General features: G+C 44.3%; 1 protein-coding gene across 6 annotated transcripts in view; it reads right to left on the reverse strand.

Annotated features, from left to right (window-relative positions):
• Nucleotides 1-21,676, reverse strand: part of kcnab2a (potassium voltage-gated channel, shaker-related subfamily, beta member 2 a) — a 112,926-nt gene that overhangs the window by 37,071 nt on the left and 54,179 nt on the right. For 4 of the 6 annotated variants that reach the window (XM_029113988.2, XM_029113986.2, XM_029113989.2 and 1 more), the window contains one exon: nt 21,063-21,104. The exons of 1 other annotated variant lie outside the window; for it this stretch is intronic. In XM_029113988.2, coding sequence (XP_028969821.1) covers nt 21,063-21,104 — 42 coding nt within the window. Of the gene's footprint in view, nt 1-16,275; nt 18,724-21,062; nt 21,105-21,676 lie in introns of those variants that run through there. One more of the 6 variants, XM_034287291.1, reaches the window with a different exon arrangement.

Raw genomic sequence — 21,676 nt, forward strand, 5'->3', positions numbered from 1 at the left:
CATCAGATTATATAGCAGAGCCACAGCAAAGAGAGGATTGACAGGAACCAGAGATACAGCATGATGAGCTGGGTGACTCTGATAACAATGACAAACTTACTCCGTGCATAACAGCACGTCGGTCCCAGAGAGTTTATGGAATAGAAAAACATGCGCATACACACACACACACACACAGGGGGTGAACAGAACAGGCCAAACAAACTTCCTCACCTTGCCTACATTCCGGGTGGAAAACCCACAGCCGAGGTCAGGTACATAAAAGAGCAACAGACCAAACATATTGGGTAGCTCTGAGTCTGCTGATTCAACCTCTTTGACCCTCCTCTCCTCTCCTCCCCTCTCCGCATCCCATGACTCTGTCTGTGTTCCTCCCTGCCAGCTCAGCTGTCCCCTCCTCTGCCCCATAGTTGTGACTCACCGCACTCATAGAACAGGACTGAGGGCAGCGGAGTACAACAAGGGAGAGAAAAGAAAACCTCTGCATGACAGATCCTTTCAATCCCTCTTCGCTACATTCTCTACCCATCCACACACTACTAGATATTTTGCCACAGTTTCCCTCTCCTCAGCCCCCCCCCCCTCTGCATCTTTACTCTCTGTGGATGACTTCGTCAACCAAAAGAAGGTTGAAGACATCCGCAACTTTCCCTCACACATAAAACCGGCTTGTGGCTTGACCTCTTCCCTGCTCTATCCAGTTGTTTGGCATTGGAGCAGAAAGTAGTCAATTTGACAGACTCTACAGACATCAAACAGATTGGCATTTGTCATGTAAATGCTTAGGAATTCACTGGTGAGAAGTACAAGCACAGCGATTGACCCTGTCATCAAACCAAATCAAAGTAATGGTCCAGCACAAATTTCAGGGCTCCTCCAGTGACAAGATTAGTACAATAGATGTTGGTAAAAGTTGGGTTTATCTATGTTTGGGCCATTGATATGAATTACAGTAGTCGCGATAGAGCAGATTTCTCCTTTTACAATGAGGTGACATGCTGACCACACCTATTGGTCATTGTAGTTACGTGCTCGAAGTGAACTTCTTGCTGTATCAGAATTACCAAACCTCTCGCCCTTGTGAGTCGGGTCGCCTGACAACCTGTCCCTTCAAGCCCCACCCCCCTCTTCAGATCTCTGGAGACCTCCTATTCCTTACTTCACCAACTCATGCCTGGACCCTGGCAGTGTCCCCTATGACTTCAAGATCACCAGTCACTCCCCTCCTCAAAACAACTACAGAGACATTCCTTCTAACTTTCCTTACCAAAACACTTGACTGCACCGTCTCTGACCAACTCTCCTGTTATTTCTCTCAGAACAAGTCAGGCTTCAAGATGGGTCATTCAAGCGAAAGCACTCTCTACTGTGTGAAAGAAGCTCTTAGCACTGCCCAAGCTGACTGACTCTGGGCTGTTCTCCTCTTAGATCTATCTAACTCAGGGCTGAGCCTGCACTCTTGGAAAGCGTCGATTTTGGCCCTCTCCCTCAAGCTGAATCTCATTAAGACAGAGCTGCTCTTCCTCCGGAGGGAGGACGGTCCTTTTTAAGTCCTCTCCATTGCGGTTAACCGCGCCACTGTCTCCCCGTCCCAGGGTGCAAAGAAACTTGGCGTGACCCTGGACAACATGCTGTCATTCTCTGCAATCATTAAGGCGGTGAATCACAATTCTCACTTTAGGACTTCTGCCACTCGCTGTTGTTAGGGCGCCCTGTGTGTGCCATCAAAACCCTGCCACTGATGCAGAATGCAACCTCCCCAAGCCCAACACAAACCCACCATGCTTAAGGTGCAGCAAGGACAACTGCCCTGACTACCTTCAGGCAATAATCGTCATACCTCAATTCCCTAAAACGGTTTCACTCTGCAACCTGGGAGTGAAACCGGTTTCAATTTCCCAATGTGAAATTCAACAAACAGTGAAATGGTTCAAATGGCGGGAATATATGCAATACACAGTCCTGTTGAGTTGAGAATAATATGCCTATCACATAGATGATGGCACAGTTGAAGGGAAGGCCTCAAGGCCATTTGATTTTCTATGTCAGTCTGCAGCTCAGCACCCCCATTCCCACTCCCCACACCCTGACACCCCCATTCCCACTCCCCACACCCTGACACCCCCATTCCCACTCCCCACACCCTGACACCCCCATTCCCACTCCCCACACCCTGACACCCCCATTCCCACTCCCCACACCCTGACGCCCCCATTCCCACTCCCCACACCCTGACGCCCCCATTCCCACTCCCCACACCCTGACGCCCCCATTCCCACTCCCCACACCCTGACGCCCCCATTCCCCACATCCTGACACCCCCATTCCCCACACCCTGACACCCCCATTCCCACTCCCCACACCCTGACGCCCCCATTCCCACTCCCCACACCCTGACGCCCCCATTCCCACTCCCCACACCCTGACGCCCCCATTCCCACTCCCCACACCCTGACGCCCCCATTCCCATTCCCCACACCCTGACACCCCCATTCCCCACATCCTGACACCCCCATTCTCACTCCCCACACCCTGACACCCCCATTCCCACTCCCCACACCCTGACGCCCCCATTCCCACTCCCCACACCCTTGTCCTTCCTCATGTTGTGCCCTCTGCCTTTTCCATTTGATTAAGAGCCCAACCAATACTTATCCCAAATCTGCTAAGCTTCTACAATCCCACATGGGAAGACAATCATTCTGAGAGTGTGGTGTACTGATAGGGCCTAGGCTACACTTCACTCACAGTCGGGGAACGGGGGGGTGGGGTTGCATCGGTTTAGGAGCTCAAGTGTCATTTTGTTACATGATATGAAATAATGAGGCTATCAGAAGCTAATGCTTGTACGTCTTTGCTACATTAGTATTTAGGGCTACTTATTAAGAAAACACATGAAACTGTATTTAGGTTTGTTGGATCTACTGGACAAGGTCGGCACTGGTTAATTTATTACGTGAGCTGGGTTTTATCCACAGTAGCATGGGCTATTGCACCATATCACAATGGATTGCTGAACTCACAAGCGGAATGATTTCTCATGTTTGATGCCTATTTAGCAAGACAGCTGTGTGTGTGTGTGGGGTTGCTGGGGGGTTGGGACTCCACAATACCATGGAGTGAAGAGGGACATCCCATTCACACACAGCCAGAAAATGTCACAATGCCATTAATATTATGCAGTCTTTTTTTATGTATGAATGGTACGTGAAGTAAATTGCTGCAACAAAGCAAATATATCTCTTTCCTGCAATGAACCTATTGTCTTTTATCTTATTCTATTGGCTTCAACATTGAATGGAACAGTAAAGCACTGGCCTTGTTAATGCATTACATGCCCTGACATTGAGGTCCTGGTGCCGGACACAACCTACATGCCCTGACATTGAGGTCCTGGTGCAGGACACAACCTACATGCCCTGACATTGAGGTCCTGGTGCAGGAAAAAACCTACATGCCCTGACATTGAGGTCCTGGTGCAGGACACAACCTACATGCCCTGACATTGAGGTCCTGGTGCAGGAAAAAACCTACATGCCCTGACATTGAGGTCCTGGTGCAGGACACAACCTACATGCCCTGACATTGAGGTCCTGGTGCAGGACACAACCTACATGCCCTGACATTGAGGTCCTGGTGCAGGACACAACCTACATGCCCTGACATTGAGGTCCTGGTGCAGGACACAACCTACATGCCCTGACATTGAGGTCCTGGTGCAGGAAAAAACCTACATGCCCTGACATTGAGGTCCTGGTGCAGGACACAACCTACATGCCCTGACATTGAGGTCCTGGTGCAGGAAAAAACCTACATGCCCTGACATTGAGGTCCTGGTGCAGGACACAACCTACATGCCCTGACATTGAGGTCCTGGTGCAGGACACAACCTACATGCCCTGACATTGAGGTCCTGGTGCAGGACACAACCTACATGCCCTGACATTGAGGTCCTGGTGCAGGACACAACCTACATGCCCTGACATTGAGGTCCTGGTGCAGGAAAAAACCTACATGCCCTGACATTGAGGTCCTGGTGCAGGACACAACCTACATGCCCTGACATTGAGGTCCTGGTGCAGGACACAACCTACATGCCCTGACATTGAGGTCCTGGTGCAGGACACAACCTACATGCCCTGACATTGAGGTCCTGGTGCAGGACACAACCTACATGCCCTGACATTGAGGTCCTGGTGCAGGACACAACCTACATGCCCTGACATTGAGGTCCTGGTGCCGGAGACAAACCTACATGCCCTGTCATTGAGGTCCAGGAGCAGGACACAACCTACATGCCCTGACATTGAGGTCCTGGTGCAGGACACAACCTACATGCCCTGACATTAAGGTCCTGGTGCAGGACACTCACTGGGGTTAACCAATCACAAAGTACCACACTGAATTTTAAACAATGACATGACTTGTCACCTCCTCGCGTTCGCTCAACGAGATGAGACCGGAATAGTATTAACTAGACCACATGCAAAATGAATGAGTTAACTACTAGCTGGCTAGGTAGTTAAGTTATCAAAAACCTAATGGTAAAAATGCTCTTTAGCAAGCCAACAAATGCTAGCCGACATGAGCCGTAAACCCTGGGCTTCCTGAATGGACTGTAATAAATGCACCTCTCATATTTAACCATCTACCACAATGTCTGCATAAAATGCGAAAAGCCGCAAACACCAGAGTAAAAATGTTGTATAAACGGTGACTAAATAAACATGGACAGTTCTTTACTGGAAAAATACCGAAACAATCAGAAAGGGAAAATCGAGACGAGAAGACTAATGCTAACAAACTAGGCTATACATCTCATGCTTAATCACAATCTTACATCCAAGACTCTCTGTCAGACTAACTACAGCCACACAACATGGACATGCGCAAACCCTGCTGACCCAGCTGACAAATTAGTGGCCCTGGCGTGTCCTCCTTCATAGTCCTGCCCCATGGCAGCAGGGAGCTTAGCCAATCCGAGATGCAGCATTTCATAATGACGCCTCAGGGGAGTCACTCTCCAGCAACCTGTTCTGCTGAAGACACTGACTGTTCATCTCAATCCTCTAGACACACCAATCACTGAGGCTGCCTTGGGTAACTTACTGGAGGCAACACAATCCCTTGGAGTGAATGGAATGGTCCTAGCTAGTTAGTGGCAAACTGAGGTTGGGTGATCAATTCCACTGCTAAATCAATGCTACATAACAGCCACTTCAACAGAGGCATTTGTTTTACTGCTGTGTTTACAGGAAGGGCATGCCTAATTGGGACACACGGCTACTGTGAAAACAATGTACTGAAAGAGACAAAATCATTTAAAAAAAAAAGTTTACATGGAAGTTCTGTCCAAGTGGCACGTAATTGGTTTTCCAGAGTTGGCTAGCACCAACACACACAGCCAGCACCGGAGAGGGGCAGCCAGGCCGGCGTCAACACAATATCTCTGCCCATTTCTGTCTCTGGGACCCACTGTGATTACTGACTACTGCATTAGATCCCCAGACAGATAGGAGGGTTGGCTTTGAAGCTTGCAATCAAATTGGGGTATTAAAGTCTTAACATGTGCTCTAAGCTTTGAAAATAAACTCTGAAAAATATAAAATAAAACGATAAAGCCCTCCCACAACCTCATTGTTTATCACTCGTTTCAAAATTCTTCACCCGTGGTGACAGGTGAGGTGTGGCCGTCTAGTGTTTCCTATGGCAGCACGGAGGGATGTTGTGTCCATTTTAATTTTGGCCAGCTGTCTAGAAGAGCTTTAAATTCCACTGCCCGAGGGTTTAATTGAACAGCACTGGAGGGGGTTGCAGCGACTGAGTGAGATGGACTGATGGCAGGGAAGCTGCGAAAAGGGAAAACATTTGCTAAGATAATTTGTTATATTATGGATTATGTGACCAAGTCTCAAAAGTGTGGTAAAAGAAAATACGTTTTACCATGTAAATGAATAAAACCAATCTTTTTAGTTAATGAGTACTCGGTTTCAAAGAAGCTCTGGGCTATGGACATAAGTTCACTAGCTATACATTTTTTTTATTTAAGCCAGTGTTTCCCAATCCTGGTCCTCGGGACCCAAAGGGGTGCACGGTTTTGTTTTTGCCCTAGCACTCACACACCTGTTTTAAATGTTGCTCTACCACTTACAGACTTGAGTGACATAGTCAACCTATCATCAGGTCTTTAATTTGAATCTGGTGTGTGAGTGTTTGGGCACCCCTTTGGGTGCACATTTGGTTCAAGTTATCAATAATTGATAACTTGAACATAGCCAGTAAGCTATGTTGTCACATGACAGAGCATACATACGTATTTTATACATGCAGTGCCCAACAGAATGATTTGGAGACCTTGGTAAAGAGGAGCAAAAAAGGCTATTAAAATGCCATTGTTGTGTATCAGCTAAAACATACAATCCAAATGAGAGAAATCTAACCAGTAATCCAGGTGAATTAGCTAAAAGTAATAATATTTCTCTCAAAATCATATCTGTTACTGGCAACCCTACATTTAAGTCCTTTTTGTAGCCTCCCCTTGTGACACTGAGTCTTCATCGATAATATTTGCTGAAAAACACATAGAATGGTATTTGAGTCCATTTATTCATACAAAATTTCTCCAGAATCTGCGGATTTGGCACTAAAATCTCCTGGTACTTTAGTCCAGGGGAAGAACTTTGATTTAAAAGTGGATGGACACATTTTGTAAAGCTCCTGATTTTCCTCTAGAACATATTTTTAAGAAACAGCAACAGAAAATAAATAGCTTTTAGTCAATTGTTGTTGTTGAAATACATTTTGATCGGTAAACATCTAAGTAAGAAATCAAAATTAGGTGAAAATGGGGGAGTCTACTTCCTCAGCCTCACCGAGGGGAGTTTACTTTCTCAGCCTCACCTAGGGGAGTTTACTTCCTCAGCCTCTCCTAGGGGAGTTTACTTCCTCACCTAGGGGAGTTTACTTCCTCAGCCTCTCCTAGGGGAGTTTACTTCCTCAGCCTCTCCTAGGGGAGTTTACTTCCTCAGCCTCTCCTAGGGGAGTTTCCTGACCTAGGGGAGTTTCCTTCCTCAGCCTCACCTAGGGGAGTTTACTACCTCAACATCTCTTAAGGGCTCTCCTTCCTCAGCATCTCCTATTGTAAGGGATCTCCTTCCTTAGCATCTCCTAGGGGGGTCTACTTCCTCAGCCTCAGTTGAATTAAACTACCTAACTTAACTTACTAGCAATGAGGGGTATTATCAGATGTGTAGTCATTGTTTAAATAGTTGTTTCCCAATTAATGAAGGTCAAATTTGAACTGACAGTCCCCGTTGATGGGGACAATATCAAAATGTCAAAAACAATGTTTTATTATATTTCACGTTGACTCCCACCGCCTGAGTCTGTCAGCGTATAATTGTGCAGAGCAGTGTGCAACTAGTTTGTAACATGCCAATTGGCTTATGTGCTTACTGCCATAGCCTACATATTTAACACATTTGTGATCAACCATCTATTGAATCTGTGGGCCAAATAAAATCATCATTATTCATATTACATTTACACTAGACCTACACTATGCTATCCAAACTGAAGTGCTGAAGACAAAAGTGAAAGCTGCTCCCACACTGAACAAAGCACATCTACAGCCAGAGCTCTCTCTGATCTATGACAGCCCTTACTTCAAATGCAGAGACCACTGGCACTGTACAAATCCACCCTGGATAACAACCTGCTGGTGGTGTTCTCAGAGACTTTGAAGCTGCTGAGTATTCTCGTGACCACGCCTCTGACAACTGCAGATCTGAGCAGTATCTTTCCCCCATTAAAATACATCTTTGAGGGATACTGAGGAATGTCAGAAGACATAAATGCCCTGGCAATGCTTTCTATCAAAAAATAAAAAAATCCCTCGAGAAATGCTTCAACAAAAAATTCTAATTTGCAATCCTTAAAAACCAAAGGGTTTTTCTGGGGAGAGGGGAGCAAAGGAAAACCCTTTTAAGGTAGACAATGTAGAGAAATGTAGAGAAAATGTTACATTTAGAAAGAAAATTTGCTGCAATTTAAAACAATGGATTTTGCAACTTTTCTACAAATGTTTCCATATGGTGAGAAAGAAAATTAGCCATTTTTAATGTGATATCAGAGTGAGAGCGACTAATAAACAGTGTTCTCCGGGTTTGTAATTTAACCATATCTATTAAAAGTTTAGAAAGCTTACCGCTTGACTAACTTGTTTAATCAAGTACATTTGTTAAATAATTCAATCACTTTAAAAGAGGACCTGGCCAAAGGTTTTAAATTGCGAGAGGATAGGATAACAAAACCACATAAATAATTTAAAAAATAATACCGACCCTACTATATTTTATTATAAGTGCCATCATCGGAAAACAGCTTGGCAAGATTTTGGAAGGGGTGAGATATGACAAGTGTCAGGTTTAATGCTCTTTTGCAATTTGTTAAAGGTTTTAGGAGGTGAGGGTTTTAGGAGTACCCTGAGCGAGATACAGTATCTACCAGGTCACAGGTTATTAATGGAAAAGCAGATGCTGAGGACTGGGCTGAGATACAGTTGGAGTTTGCCTAAGAAGGACTTGGTACCAGTAACTCCGGTGTGGAGTGTTGGAGGGGGCTGTGATCCCTATTAGACTCCACCACAGTACCGTACACAGCCCAGCAGCTGGCCCCCAGTCCAGTGGAGCAGAGTGGAAAGGCAGCCCAGCAGAGGGAAACACTGGCCTGCTTACGTAACGAGGCTGTATGGTTGCTGTGTCAGGGCACTGGTCCTCGGGGGTTTACAGGAGTGTATGCGACAGACAGGCCAGCGGAGTCCCAACCCGAGCCCGGGCAAACAGACAGGCTGAGCCTTCAGCGCGCAGAGGAGTTGAATGCCACTGAACTGGACTACACACGCCTGGGGAATATGCCCATTGCTAATCCGCGGGAAGCAAATGTTGATGGACCGGTATAATCTGTCCCTTCCCTATGTAACAACCCCCATCCACCCCTCAGGTTTATATGTCACTAAAGGTTTCATAATAACAGGAAAGTAAGTTATAATTCAAGTAACTATTAACATTTCAGTCACAGTGTACAACCCAAGACCACCATACAGTGACAGTTTGTCAGCCATACTCATAAAGAAATGACCATACCGACCAGTCTCTAGCTAACCCATGTAGGGCGATGTTTGGCCTATGTTGACCAGGGGAGAAGTAATGTGTTTATCTCTGATCTTGCAGAGTGTCAGCACACAGATTACAGTGGAAGTCAATCTGAGGTTGGGAGACAGCTGACCCTCCCGTCCACAGCTGTTGATTGGGTAACCCTCGGTGACATCTCTAGGATGGTGCAGGGTGCCCGATGTCACACATGCCGCCATGGAACATACTGCAGCCTACACAGTCAGCTGAGTCCTGCTGGGGTGGTGCACTTCTACTGTTACCCAGTCAGCTATGTAGTTACTCTGTAAATCACTGACCTTCTGAGAAACCCTCACAGCCTTGTCTACTCCGGTGGTCCTCGTAAGGATCCTAGGTCTTTAAAAACATCTTTAAATAACTGAGGACCAAAATGGAACCAAGCGTATTCTCCCCAGATAAATGGAACAAGAATACATAAAGGCACATTATGCTAAGTCATCTTTAGTAAGAGGGCTCTGCTGCAGTCAAGCCTGACAGGGAGAGGGCTCTGCTGCAGTCAAGCCTGACAGGGAGAGGGCTCTACTGCAGTCAAGCCAGACAGGGAGAGGGCTCTACTGCAGTCAAGCCAGACAGGGAGAGGGCTCTACTGCAGTCAAGCCAGACAGGGAGAGGGCTCTACTGCAGTCAAGCCAGACAGGGAGAGGGCTCTACTGCAGTCAAGCCAGACAGGGAGAGGGCTCTACTGCAGTCAAGCCAGACAGGGAGAGGGCTCTACTTTAATGTACAGAAAATGCTTTTCTTTCGAAAACAAGGACATTTCCAAGTGACCCCAAACTTTTAAACTGTAGTGTATTTCTCCCCAAATTATGTCAATTACTGCCACCCTTGCTTACAATATTTTGTATATGCTCCTCTTGGAGGGATAACTGCACTGTTTACACAAACAAACCAATTCTGACCTCTTTCTTTGTACTTTATTAGTTCAATTAGTTATAAGTTGATCTGATGTGAACATATTTAATGTTCATGGTCAAAAAAACAATGACAAAAAAGAGACGCAGCCTTAGAGGCTGAGGAACAGATAGGAGCGAGTTCCCGCATCACTCCAGTGTAGCCTTGGTTATGTAATGTCCCTGCAGCCTCCTCCTCCTCCCATTTCATAAGAGAACACAAACAACAATAGCGTGACCATCCCTAAAAATATACAGAGTTTTTGTTCCATATATGGTTTCTGACTATACCTCCATTAGATGGACACATCATTTCAGACATTTCCCCATGTAAAATCCAGAAGGTGGTTTTGCACAGGTCCGTGAATCAATATTGCCAGTTTCTCTTTCGAAAGCTATAGGTGATTTGGAACTTAGACGATTCACATCTGAAATAAATGATTGCATGCACTTGATGGTCCACACCACATATAGCCAAACTACGGTATGTTTGCAGCATGGCTTTTGTATTTTATTGTGCCTGGTAGCCAGTGTTGAAGGAAGGGGTGATGGGACTATAGGAGGCTGACAGTAGGTGAAGTGACAGGGCTCTCTGCCCAAGCTCTACTCCTCCAGACTGGTATGGGCTCTGACAAGTAACAACCTGAGATGGTGTAGAAAAACACAGTCACAGTAGAAACAACATCCCTTTCAATGCACCGCACTGAATCATCGCGCTGTGTAGTACACTGCCAGCTAATTAACAAACCTGTGCAGTGCAAAGCCAGCTTACTGAACCATCTGTACAGCACTACCGCCAGTTTACTGAATAGTCTGTTAAGCACAGCTGCCAGTTCACAGAATCATCTGTACAGCACTACCGCCAGTTTACTGAATAGTCTGTTAAGCACAGCTGCCAGTTCACAAAATAATTTGTACTGAAGCACTGCCAGTTACCTGAATTGTATGTAAAGAGCAGTACTGCCAGTTACCTGAATTGTATGTAAAGAGCAGTACTGCCAGTTACCTGAATTGTATGTAAAGAGCAGTACTGCCAGTTACCTGAATTGTATGTAAAGAGCAGTACTGCCAGTTACCTGAATTGTATGTACAGAGCAGCACTGCCAGTTACCTGAATTGTATGTACAGAGCAGCACTGCCAGTTACCTGAATTGTATGTACAGAGCAGCACTGCTAGTTATCTGAATTGTATGTACAGAGCAGCACTGCCAGTTACCTGAATTATCTGTACAGCACTACTGTCAGTTTACTGAATCTCAGTACAGCACTACTGCAAGCTAACTGAATTGTCTGAAGAGCACTACTGCCAGCTAGAGGAAGATACTATGGATGTGCAGTAGAATTTTTTTTGACTATATATAATGTCCCAAATATATATAATAACTATCAGTTAAAATTTAGTAAACCATTTTCACATACAAACCATTAGCTCAAAATATTTGATTATTTCCCTACTCTTATAGTTGTAAAAGTAGACCAAATCTGAGGTGGAACAATGGCACATTCTAGTGGCCAACTACTCACATTACACAATCAAGTGTTTAGGACGGTTAGGCCTGAATACAAGGTGATGCTGGAAACATTAAGTTGCAATTTCAACCAGCAAAAATCAGGAAATAATCACAAATGTTTACACTTTTTTACAGTGTCAGAATATTATGCAAAATACAGAAAAACTAAATATTCACAGTGGATTATGCATTTAACAAAGTAATATCAACATGAAATGTTTGAAAAATAAAGTTGAAAAAGAGGCCAAAATCAGTAGCTATATTTTCCACCACCCTTAAAGAAAATTCAGACAACCTTTGAGATGTGTGAAATGCATGTATTCTTAAGTTGTCATTAGCATTTTATGAGCTAAGCCGTATGCATATCAGTATTTTGTTTCAAAGAATGTCAATTATACATGAGGATATATATCTATTTTTGAAAACACTCTTCAACATCTGTTTATATTTAAGCTAACCTTATCAAATCTGTACTTTTCCAACAGACATTCATGTGTGTTAATCTAGAGTCAGAACAGAGAGATACCATGCTATTCAAGCTTTCTCTTCTAAGACGTGAAAGTGAATAGACACTTTAATTCCTTTGAGTGCTGGACAGAACGAACCGTGTGACGCATTTCTTTCTCTGTCCTTTTGGGGCCAGAAAGTGTTTGCTATTTTCACTAAACCCAGTACCTATTGTAGTCCTAACCCTTACTCTAACCTTGTTAACCTATATTTGACCTAACTTTAACCCCAACACTAACACTAAACGCAAGCTGCAATATTTTTACCCTAAACCCAACCCCTAAGAAGTGAAAAGCAGTTTTACTTGTCAGAACCTGGCTTAAAAACATGGTGGGGACGTATTGTCAAGTGGAATAATCTTTTATGTGTGCTAAATAATATTGTTCCTCAGTCTCTGACCACAGACCTGAAATAAAGATGAGTGTAGTTTGATTACAGCCCTAATTACAGAAGTACACTGATCAGGATACAAGGGCTGGGAGGGTTATCTTTCTACAGATCACATGCTGTTTCTGAGAGAAACAAACACCAGCAGGGTGAACATGGTAAAAAAGGGCCATTTTACCATTTTAATGGAAATCTTTTTAAGTCCCATTTTCACAATACTATCCTCGCAGCATACTTCACAGTAAACTACAGTAACCACATAACTTGAACATAAAAAGCCTGTTTTGAGTAAGAAGTATCCAACAAGCCATTTTCAGTATCAATCTGAGGTCCTGTGTCCTCTGGGTCAGGTTTTTTCTTCAAGAACCTCTCTGTATTTTAATCCATTTCCATAGCATGATGCTCCCACCACCATGCTGCTCCATATGGATGGTATCAGCCAGGTAAGTGGTAAACGTTGGTATCATCATCAGCTGGCTATCAGTATCAGACAATACCTTTATCGGTGCATTCCTACTGAATAGTTATGTACATGTGATATTTCAGTTTGCATTTTCAATGAATTGGCACCCATTTCAAAAAGAAATTAAAATGGTTATGGAGTATTGTCTGTAAACTGGTGGCCAAAAATTAAAAAGTCCGGTTGAATGGTTGTCAGTTGATGAGTCTTTTGAATCAAATAGATCATCATCAACATAGGTGTGTCGTATAGTATTAGATGTGATTGCAGGGACATTGAGATTAGGAGACTGAATATTGAGCATCAATAAATCCCACTCTATGGTTATGAAAATCGAAGGAAACCAAACAATACTCTAAACCCCTGGGGTACTTAGGGTACAGAATGGGAAATTTGATATGGACATCCAAGAGAAACATAATAACAGCCTGCAGAGGAGCGTGAGGAATTTACTACTCAGACAGGCTCCATTGTCCATTCGAATATTGGAAAAGCACCCTAGAGCCCTTTGTAACACAACCTGACTTCCCCTTACCTGCACCACCACAATGCTGTGTATAAGCCAGCCACAGAACGCTGAGTGAGCTTTAGAGCCCAGGCAACACTGGGTCCAACGACCTGCCAATATCAATGACACACAACAGTGCCTGGAGACAATGGAAGGCAGAAGTCACCCTTGACTCTGGTAACTGCATCCACCAGCCTCTGACCCTTGGCAACAGGCAGCAACCTCCCCTTACTATAGCCAAAACAACGACAGGCAGCAACCTCCCCTTACTATAGCCAAAACGACAGGCAGCAACCTCCCCTTACTATTGCCAAAACAACGACAGGCAGCAACCTCCCTTTACTATAGCCAAAACAACAACAGGCAGCAACCTCCCTTTACTATAGCCAAAACAACAACAGGCAGCAACCTCCCTTTACTATAGCCAAAACAACGACAGGCAGCAACCTCCCTTTACTATAGTCAAAACAACGACAGGCAGCAACCTCCCTTTACTATAGCCAAAACAACGACAGGCAGCAACCTCCCTTTACTATAGCCAAAACAACGACAGGCAGCAACCTCCCCTTACTATAGCCAAAACAACGACAGGCAGCAACCTCCCATTACTATAGCCAAAACAACGACAGGCAGCAACCTCCCCTTACTATAGCCAAAATAACAACAGGCAGCAACCTCCCCTTACTATAGCCAAAATAACAACAGGCAGCAACCTCCCTTTACTATAGCCAAAACAACGACATGCAGCAACCTCCCTTTACAATAGCCAAAACAACAACAGGCAGCAACCTCCCCTTACCATAGCCAAAACAACGACAGCAGTACTCCGGGTTTACTGATAAGCCAGCTGCTATGCAGCTGTCCCTCACTGTGCCCAAACTACAGCAGGTGGGCTACCTGAGCTCAGCAGACTTGGCGTTGCCATTAAAACACAGCATGTATAAACATAAATATACTGTGGATCTTTCATCATAAAAAATGGCTTGGTTAAGATAAGGAGTAACATTTATTCCGGCGCATTGGACAAATCATATTCACAGGCATTAGCATCTTTATAATTTTTGTAGGGAAGGGTATATTTGGCCCATGGACTTCTAAAGAGAGAGGATGGATCTTATCTCTTAATCCATATGGACACAGAACTTGATCATACAGCTGACCAATTACATTTGAATGATAACGGCTAACTAATGACCTACACACAAACGTGTGCACTGCTCACTGTTTCAGTATGTTGACCACAATGGTAACAGATGGCTTTCTGTAGAACTATTATACCAATTCTAGCAAAATACAACATTATTTAAACTCACAAAGTAGGTCCCACAATGGTAAGAAATTGAATCTACTTTCACCCCTGCTTAATACAGTACCTGACCGTGTTGACATTCAAGATGCATAGTGATTAAATGTTCATCGGCCAGGCATCTCAGTACCACACTACCTACTCCTGTGACAGTCAAGTTCGTGTTGGTGCAAGGGTTAGGGCTAGTGTGACTAGGTAAGACGTGTAAAGGGTAGCAGGTTATCACATCGTAAAGGTACAGTAATCACTGTGACTGATCTGTCCACCAGAGTGGTGAAGTGGAACCAGAGCGAGAGGGACGACCTCAACAGTCTGATCAAGGGGAAAAACTTTGAGAGAGATTTAACAGGTCAAGTAAATCCTTACGGAACAGCTTGTCCTTCCTATCTTGTTGGGTAAATATGCCAGCGACCTAGATGATTAAAATAAAACAAGAGTACCACAGATGGACAGTATGCTGGCCAAAGGACAGTCCTACGCTGCACTAAGGAGAGGAGCAACAGCAGCACACCGCTAATGCAATGTTAGCATATACAGCGTTCAACCGTTTGGTACCCAAAACACTCAAACTAGAGAAGATCCTATACATTATGCCCAGTTTATGTACATACAACCTTGCTAACGTCACCCTATTATTGGCCACCCCTATTATCATCCGTTTCTTATAGTTGGAGAACAAAAATCCGCACCAGTTCAAAATGTAAAAGCACTGGAGAAAAACAGTACGTTTCGCTATCAAATGTACCACCACCATTCTTTACAGTTATGTGTAAATCATGAAATCTGACTTTTGCGACCGACCAGATATAATTTAATATTAATGTGATCAGTTTTTTCTTTACCAGAAGGCATGAAAGGAAAATCAAACTTTCTAGTAGACACTTCAGAGAAGACTATGATCAGTCATTTGTAACACAAATATAAACGTACTATAACGTAGTTGAACATAACTATTAATTGACGGTGGTCGATAATATTGGGTTGAATTCTTTAGCTACTTCGCTAACAAACTAGCTGAAAACATGAATATTTCCACTGACATATCACAAATAATCACTAAACATTGACAACTTGATCAAATGATTACTCAGTACAAGAAGATATATTTCAAAACTGTTGTTGACTATGCCAAAAATATGCAAGTAAAACATTCACTTCAGCAGTTCCTTTGCTCAGTGAACAGCTCTGAAATAAGCAGCGCCTACAGTAAGCACAATGTTAAACGGTAGCCTATAAAACTGTATTCTGCCTGAGTCTCAGATGCACCACTGAACCTTCCTCAAGCTGAATCTCTCCTGATCTCCTACCTAGGGCATCCTTCCTACTAAGACAGTCTCTGTCCTGACCTCCTACCTACAGAAGGGCATCCTTCCTACTATTACAGTCTCTGTACTGACCTCCTACCTACTAACTCGTGCATACATGTTCAGCCCCAACCAGTGTAATGGCCTCTTACTGCTCAATCTCGGCCAGTACGAGTCTCCCAGGTCTCTCCAGGTGTGCCCTAGCACTTACCTATACTTCATGCCCGTCTGGTAGGACACACACTCCTCCAGGGCCAGGCCATTCATCTTCAGGAAGTCCTCCATGTTCTTGAGCTGAGCAGCATGCCTCTGGTCCCTGAGGCGCTGTAGCTCCCCCGGGTCAGTGGGGCGCGGCTGGTTCAGGCCCTGGTCCGAGTGGTAGCGGCTAATGCCGCTCCGCATGCTCTCGCTGTACGACATAGACAGCATCTTTCCGCTGCCACTGCTGCTGCTCTTCCGTATCCCACTGCCCGGCCCGCCCGGTTTGGGAATCTGTAGGTTTTCGGAATGAGCGTACACGGATTGACGCCTCCCGGCCGCCCCGGGAGGGTGACCCCCCGCCATCCCGCCCGCAAACATCCCACCTACTCCTGCTGTCGCCGCGGCGACCCAACATTCAGCGAGAAAGGAGAAGTGGGGCCGGACGGAGCCAGGCAGGACACGGCTACCTACTTAGCACCTGGTTACTCCAATTAGAAGAAGGCGTCCCTCTCCGCCCAGGGCAGCAGGAGCTGACAGCCATGCATGGTGTAATCAGAGTCAGGGCCCCGCCCCCCACCACAGGCACACGCTGGTAGGGTTACACTGATGGGTTGCATTCAGATAAACACCCTGGTTAACTAAGGAGTAGAACCGTAGGATACATGCGTGAGGCATGTCTGTATCGGGGACAGCTGAGGACAAGGGGACATTCAGACATGCACCGGGGGCCAGAGCAGGCGGACTTACATTCATTTCCTATGTGGAACAGAAGTGTTAAAATGTTTCTAAGTCAGCACAGAAAAACCCCACTCAAAGATTGAACAAGTTGTGAAAAAAAAAAAAAGCAGACTTAAAGGAATCTACAGAAAAGGTCACTATTTCTCACTGTCTGTGGACACCAGTGTCTAACTTCAATTCCAAATTGTTCAGCTAATTAGGTTATGTCAGTGTGCTATCAAATCCAATATTCTTGGTGTTAGGAAAAAGATCCAAGGCAATGTTGTCATCAGCTGTGCCGTAGAGGCTCTGCTGTGCTCTGTCCTGTCACAAGATGGCAGTCGTGTTAGAGGAATAAAGCCTGCTGAACACAGCAAAGGAGAATTGCTCAACAGTAACAAAACACCAGGTATAAAGAGAGCAGATATAAAGCCAATGCAACAATCTGCAGGTTCGCCTATCTGGCACTGATTACAACATACATCAAAGGCAAGATATTTCACAAAACAGTACAGAAAAAAATATTATAACTCCATGGCTATTACTTGTCAATATTTTGGAAGTGGGATTTTAGATCAGAATTACGAATTTCGTTTTTTGTTTAAATTACAATTATAAATGTCTAACATCGTTCTGGAAAAACTCTAAAACAAGAACCTTCCAAAGTACGCTGCAGCTTTCAGCCTGGGAGTTCTGCTCGTTATTGTTGTAGCGAAATAACAGTACATAGCTGTGACTGAGGAAATGCTGTTCTGTAGATTTATAAAAGCAGGTCTGAAGATATCAAACCGTTACTGATCCCATAAAAGTCCATTGACTCATGTAGACACTGGAACAGCACTTCTCTCCCAGCTTGCCGAAGGAAAACTTCAGTATTACCCTGATGTGAAGCACAGCCTTCATCTAACGTACTGCTCAACTTACAATCTAGTTTAAAAAGAGAAATAATCGAAAACCATCCTTGAGCCACATCTATAGTTCTTATAGACGTCGTTGCTTCACAACAGCACATAAAACCGCCATGTTGTCATCGACTCAATGACAACAGAAATCCTGGTGAAACCTGTCCACATGATTTATCAAGACTGCAGGCGTTTCCCCAGTTCTCCAGCCCCATGTAACCAGATGGGGCTCCAGGCCAGGCAGCATGCATACTGTCCAAAACTCAGTCGCACGCACACACACACACACACACACACACACACACACACAAGCAGTGGTCAACGGCCTTCGGTCAAACTCACCCGATTTCCAGGGGGTCTGCTCATGAGGGGGGTCGTAGGTGCCGGCCCGCTCTTATAAACACAGTGCCTGCAGGGACGCAGCGGGTCCACCCAGACTGGGAGGTTCTTACTAGGAAGTGCCTAAAGCAATTAGCGGAGGAGAAAGTGCCCTCCCCTGCTCATCCACTCTACCCCATACCATCGGCACCACCCCGGGAGATCTCATTGAGGAAATCCATTTGTCGTTTAGTGCCCTAGCTTGTTTCTGCTAACCGCTGCAAATAATATCAGGCCTAAATAATTCACAAAAAGCTTCTGCACTAAAAGCCTCTGATTATTGTTCCACAGGATACAATACTAAGATGCAGTAATGACACTGGTGTGTACAGTACACCCACACACATTCAAACACAGTCAACTATGCCACAGTATTCTCTGGCTTACATTCCTGAAAACATAAAATAACCCTAACAATGGTGACTCGTTGGTGGCTTTATGGCGACTCTGCAGACCATACTGTTACAGTCCACACTGTTACAGTCCACACTGTTACAGTCCACACTGTTACAGTCCACACTGTTACAGTCCACACTGTTACAGTCCACACTGTTACAGACCACACTGTTACAGACCACACTGTAACAGTCCACACTGTTACAGACCACACTGTTACAGACCACACTGTTACAGACCACACTGTTACAGACCACACTGTTACAGTCCACACTGTTACAGTCCACACTGTTACAGTCCACACTGTAACAGTCCATACTGTTACAGACCATACTGTTACAGTCCATACTGTTACAGACCATACTGTTAGCCTCTCTGTTGCGCTCCACCTCACCGGTGTATTAATCATCCACATGGGAACGATGGCAGCAACATCCCTCCCCACACCTGTGCCACATTTCTGTTCACCCCTCATGGGTGATTGTCATTGTGTTTTTCTACTAGCCACATATGTGCGATTATCTATATAAACGTGAGTATTCGACTTTGTGCTCCTGGTGCCTTTTTGCCTCACACTCACACATTACACATACATGCTTTTGCATTGTACAGTAAAACAATGATCCAACTCCGTGTGTTATGCATGTCTATTCCTGCTTGTCAGTGTCATTAGGAAAAATATAATGTTTAATGTGATGACACACACACACCCAGACACACACACACACACACACCCAGACACACACCCCTTTGAAATATGGAAGTATTAAATATTAGTATTTTACAGTAGTCCTTGTTCAGTTTATAGTCAAACAATATAAAAACAAATTCTGATAGTATAATTTGTTTCCACCCATTACAAAGTATGGTAAGCTTGTAACTCAGTGCACTATCTTTTATAAAATGCATTTAAAAGGGTTAACGGAACATCTGAGCAAATATATATAATTTTTTTTTTATTAATAGCTATTAACTACAGCATTTCATGAATAACCACAATGTCCTGTTCATGCCTAGGGATGCATGGTGTATTCCTTCCTGATGGTTGGAGATGAACCTCAGGGATGCCTTATGCACCATGTCCAGTGGGGCCTGCATCCAACTAACTGTGTCCAGACAGGACCCGCCAACTGCGGTGTATACAGTACACCTACTGTGACAGACCTTCAATGGTTAAAACATCATGCAGACAGATTGCATTGTTAGGATGCTGTACAGTACCTATTATACAATCAGTGCAATCTATGTGCCACATCACAGCAGAAATATGTCATATTTTTTTTTTTTATAAATGGCAATAAACAATGTCTTTTTTCATGGTGAGCATCTTACCTTGCGTCTCATCACCGGTAAAATCAAACTCTTCACGCTGTGTGATTTTTTTTCTGTGTGTGATGCAACACATGGGCAACACATTGATGCAATCTGTTTGCAGAAGACCTATGAGAAAACCAGTTTGTGTGAAACAGAGACAGAGTAAAGCCTTGATCGATCCCTTTTCTGGGCCAGGGCTGGAGCACTTAAGAAAGGACAGACGTGCACGGGAAGACTCAACATCTGATACAGCTCTCCACCCTGCATTCACAGCCTCAAGGGATTTATAATCAGATGAGCTCCATCTCAGCCATAAAACACGATTCCTCTCTGAAACAGCATGAAGACAGACAGCCCTGATGGCGCACAACCAGGCTAGGTGCAGCATAGACCACACGGAACCAAACGCCAGGTCGCTTTCAGATGCTAAACTCTGAAACGCATTCCAGATTATTAGTGTGGGTGCAAACTGGATTATAAATATAGACTTGGGGTATGAATTAGGTGTGTCACGATGTACCGGTATTGACGATAACCGTGATATTTAAAAAATGAAACATTGATATCATGTTAATAATACACATATGATAATATCGTATTCACTAGGAGAAACTGGAGTTCTATTTTTCCAAATACCCCTCTCAGTTTTTTGAAACCTTATTCATGTCACTTATAGGCAAACGATTTGTGCTTAAACAAGGAGACGGGACCCATGCACTGGCATTGAAATCAACTCTAGATCCCCCCGGGGGGAAATCCGCAAAGACGCACCGTTTTTGTATCCTATTCACATGGAAAAAAGGATGTTGGATTTTTCTCTCTGTTTTTCCATAGCTTATTCATGGACAAAGAATGCATGTGCTTAAACTACCAGCCTGGACCTATACGCTAGCATTTGAATTAATTTCTATAGATATCACGATAATATCTGTTACCGTGAATTATTTTGGCGACAATAATAGTGCGGAGAAACTCTGATATCGTGACAACCCTAGTATGAATCCAAACAACATTATCATCCTACCCAGCAGAAATCCAGATAATAGCCAGCCAATCAGTGATTAGTTGAGGCAGAGAAAGACAGTCATACCTGTAGAACTGTAGCTGTCGTTTAGGGCTCCCATAGCGTGCGCTGATGTTAGCAGAAGAAGAAAAAGATGGGAAAAAAAGAGAGAAGGAGGAAAGGGGGAGAGTACAGCTTAGATTAGCATGTAGCAGAAGGGAAGGGCCAGTAAAGTCTCAGGAGAAAAATGAAAACAACTGTAGCATGTGAGAGGAAAGCCTGACATCACAGAGAGCTGGACAGCTTAGTGTATCAAGCAGGAAACTTGATGCCAAATACTAGTCACCTGCACCCAGATATCTGAGTGACATCTGTGAGACAGGCCTGCATAGAGAACACCCAAAGACCCCTGAGGAGAATCAGTCTGGCTGCCTCTGGAAACACCATAGTGTGTGGAGACTGCACACAAACGTCAACAAACGTTGCATTCATTAAAAGAAACAACAACAAAAATTGCATTGTTTTTTGTTCAGGCAGAAAATCCTCTTACATACGAATGGCGTGTTTTTCAAATAGAAAACCTGACATCATTTGTTTAACCATTTAGTAGAAAATCAAAAGGCATATATTAGATCTGGGCATAAGAATCTATTCTGCTGATCCTATTGCCAACAGCATCTTCAGTGAGGTAATGAAAACAG

This window comes from Esox lucius, chromosome 17, assembly GCF_011004845.1.
Source record: "Esox lucius isolate fEsoLuc1 chromosome 17, fEsoLuc1.pri, whole genome shotgun sequence".
NCBI lineage: Eukaryota > Metazoa > Chordata > Actinopteri > Esociformes > Esocidae > Esox > Esox lucius.